General features: G+C 44.8%; 1 protein-coding gene across 1 annotated transcript; it reads right to left on the bottom strand.

Annotated features, from left to right (window-relative positions):
• Positions 1–782: 782 nt before the first annotated feature.
• On the bottom strand, positions 783–1,721 carry VTP21DRAFT_8856 (uncharacterized protein; the record flags this gene model as incomplete). Its single annotated transcript, XM_069399751.1, has 6 exons — positions 783–860; positions 927–1,041; positions 1,105–1,241; positions 1,309–1,396; positions 1,505–1,574; positions 1,643–1,721. 6 exons carry the CDS (start codon positions 1,719–1,721, stop codon positions 783–785), a joined length of 567 nt encoding a protein of 188 aa, XP_069245747.1.
• Between the last annotated feature and the right edge of the window lie 485 nt (positions 1,722–2,206).

Here is a 2,206-nt window from a genome sequence, read left to right as displayed (position 1 = left end):
CTTTATTGCTTATAATAATGTAACAATTGTATTTTAGAGTCTTCCTATACAATAAAGACTCGGCATTGATCAAAAAAAAGGATTTTTTTTCCCTTCTCAGATCGCCAGATAAAAACCGCGGCATTTGCAGATGATGTAGTAGTGGCAGTGTCCTATCAGGAAGGTCTCAACAAAATGGCAGAATGCTTGGAACTGTTCAATCTAGCCTCCAACTCGATAACAAATTTCGATAAATCCGAAGCAGTACCACTTACCACAGAGAGTAGGATTGTTGCCACCATGCTCTTTTATCCCGGAAGAAGGCAGCTTAACTCTGCTGGGGATCCCTTTCAATACCGAGCACATATCTCAGCCCACTTCATTCTACGAACAATTGTTGGAGAAGTTAGAGAAAACAGTTAAACCTGGAAATCTCGCTCAATATACCTCCTAGGAAAAGTTTTGCTTGTCAACTCTAGAATTTTGTCCAAGATCTGGTACTTAGCCTATCTCATTCCCTTTAAACAAGACTTCTTTGATAGAGTTTCCCGGATAATCCAGCAATTCCTCTGGGGAGGGCGCCGCTCGCAAAACGAGAGAAGCCTCCTGGAACAAATAAAGGGCTTCGGTCTGGGATTAATTGACCCAAAACACCAATGTACAGCCATCCTTGCCTCCTGGATCCAAAGAATCAACAATGCGCAAAGAGAACGCATACCGCCGCCATGGTATCACCTAGCCATCCATATTCTTACGTAACACTACATCCCGAACCAGTTAGGCCAAGGAATACTCACAACAGACTACGCCAAACAAAAGCTGATGAGAAGAGATGGCATCTGGCCAACATATACCATGCGTGGCGGAAGCTGGGTGAGCAGCTAGATATAGACAGAAAAATTGCGCCAATGGAAGTCTTGTCCCTACCGGTCAATAGGAACAAATACTTTCTTGAGAGAGGACAACCACTGCAATCTCGTGGAGAACAACATGGGCTCTCTGTCCTGGGCAGCTTCTTCATATATCATCAGAATATCAATAGATATAGGCCATTCTACGATCCTGATCTACTGGACTACGTGGTGAGGTTTATCCACGTCAAACACCAGGAAGGTTTTTACAAACATTAAACTCAGCACAATGTGGCGACCGGGCCCCAAATCTTCGGAAGCGTTCTCCAATAGGATGCCGGCCTTCACAGACTCGAGAAAATTCCCCACCCATAACCTGAAAATAGCTGGTGTCAATATCAAAGCTCTACTCTATCAAGTAGAGGTAGACTATACCACCAGATCCAGTTGCGGTAACCAGAGAATGGGCGCATATTACCACAGATGAGGGAGCGTGGGGAAGAGCCTGGAAGAGCTGGCCAAGACGCCCAAGCGAGCCAAAGCACAAGATCCTTCGATGGCGCCTCCTTCAACACAAGTTAATAACAGCAAGAATTGCCCAATACTTCGACCATTCTAGCCCCAACTGCAAGAGATGCCGACGAGAAGAGGTAGAAACCATAGAACATGCCTACTTTGAATGTGCGAGAATATGAACCTTTGGAGGTGGTTTGACAGGCTCCATCAAAAGATCCTCGATAAGCCCTGGACAAGCATGCAAAAGTACGAGAAACTCTTCAGACTCCACGGGGAGACACAAGGCAAAGATCGACAAGTCTTCATGTTGCTACACGACACCAGGGTCTGGAGCATAAGACCAGGATCGCAATTGTCATGGACAACCAAGAACATCAGGATATCGCATTCAAGTGTACCTTCTTATCAGATATTCTCAAAGCAATCAAAGGACAATGGATACAGGCACAGAGGAAAAAAGACGAAGAAGGGTTCAAGCAAAAATAGGGAAAGAGCTCGCTAATCCAGATCGATGACAACCAAGAGGTGGCCTTCGATTTCGAGGAAGCAAAGAATACCCCATCCGACATTTCCAAGCACGGAACTCTTTAAATTATACCCCATGCTTTCTTGTACTTAATAATCTTGTTCGGAAGCATATCTCACACTTGTAATATATATTGAATAAACCACAGAATGCAAGTTCCTGGGTCCTTAGAGGAAAAAAAAAACTAAGTTGAGGGGAGGGATGGTGTATTGGTCTATCCCAGGGATGCCGAGTGAAATGGTGTGGATTCGAATTCCATCCCCCCCCTCCCCCACCATCTCTCGCTATTTAATCGTGACTGCTGTCCACTTTGATTATTATAGGGGTTGTTCAC

The sequence above is a fragment of the Calcarisporiella thermophila genome (genome assembly GCF_041956535.1).
Source record: "Calcarisporiella thermophila strain CBS 279.70 unplaced genomic scaffold VTP21scaffold_40, whole genome shotgun sequence".
Taxonomy (NCBI): domain Eukaryota; kingdom Fungi; phylum Calcarisporiellomycota; class Calcarisporiellomycetes; order Calcarisporiellales; family Calcarisporiellaceae; genus Calcarisporiella; species Calcarisporiella thermophila.
Note: the sequence above shows the minus strand (reverse complement) of the source record. Positions and strands in the feature narration are given on the sequence as shown.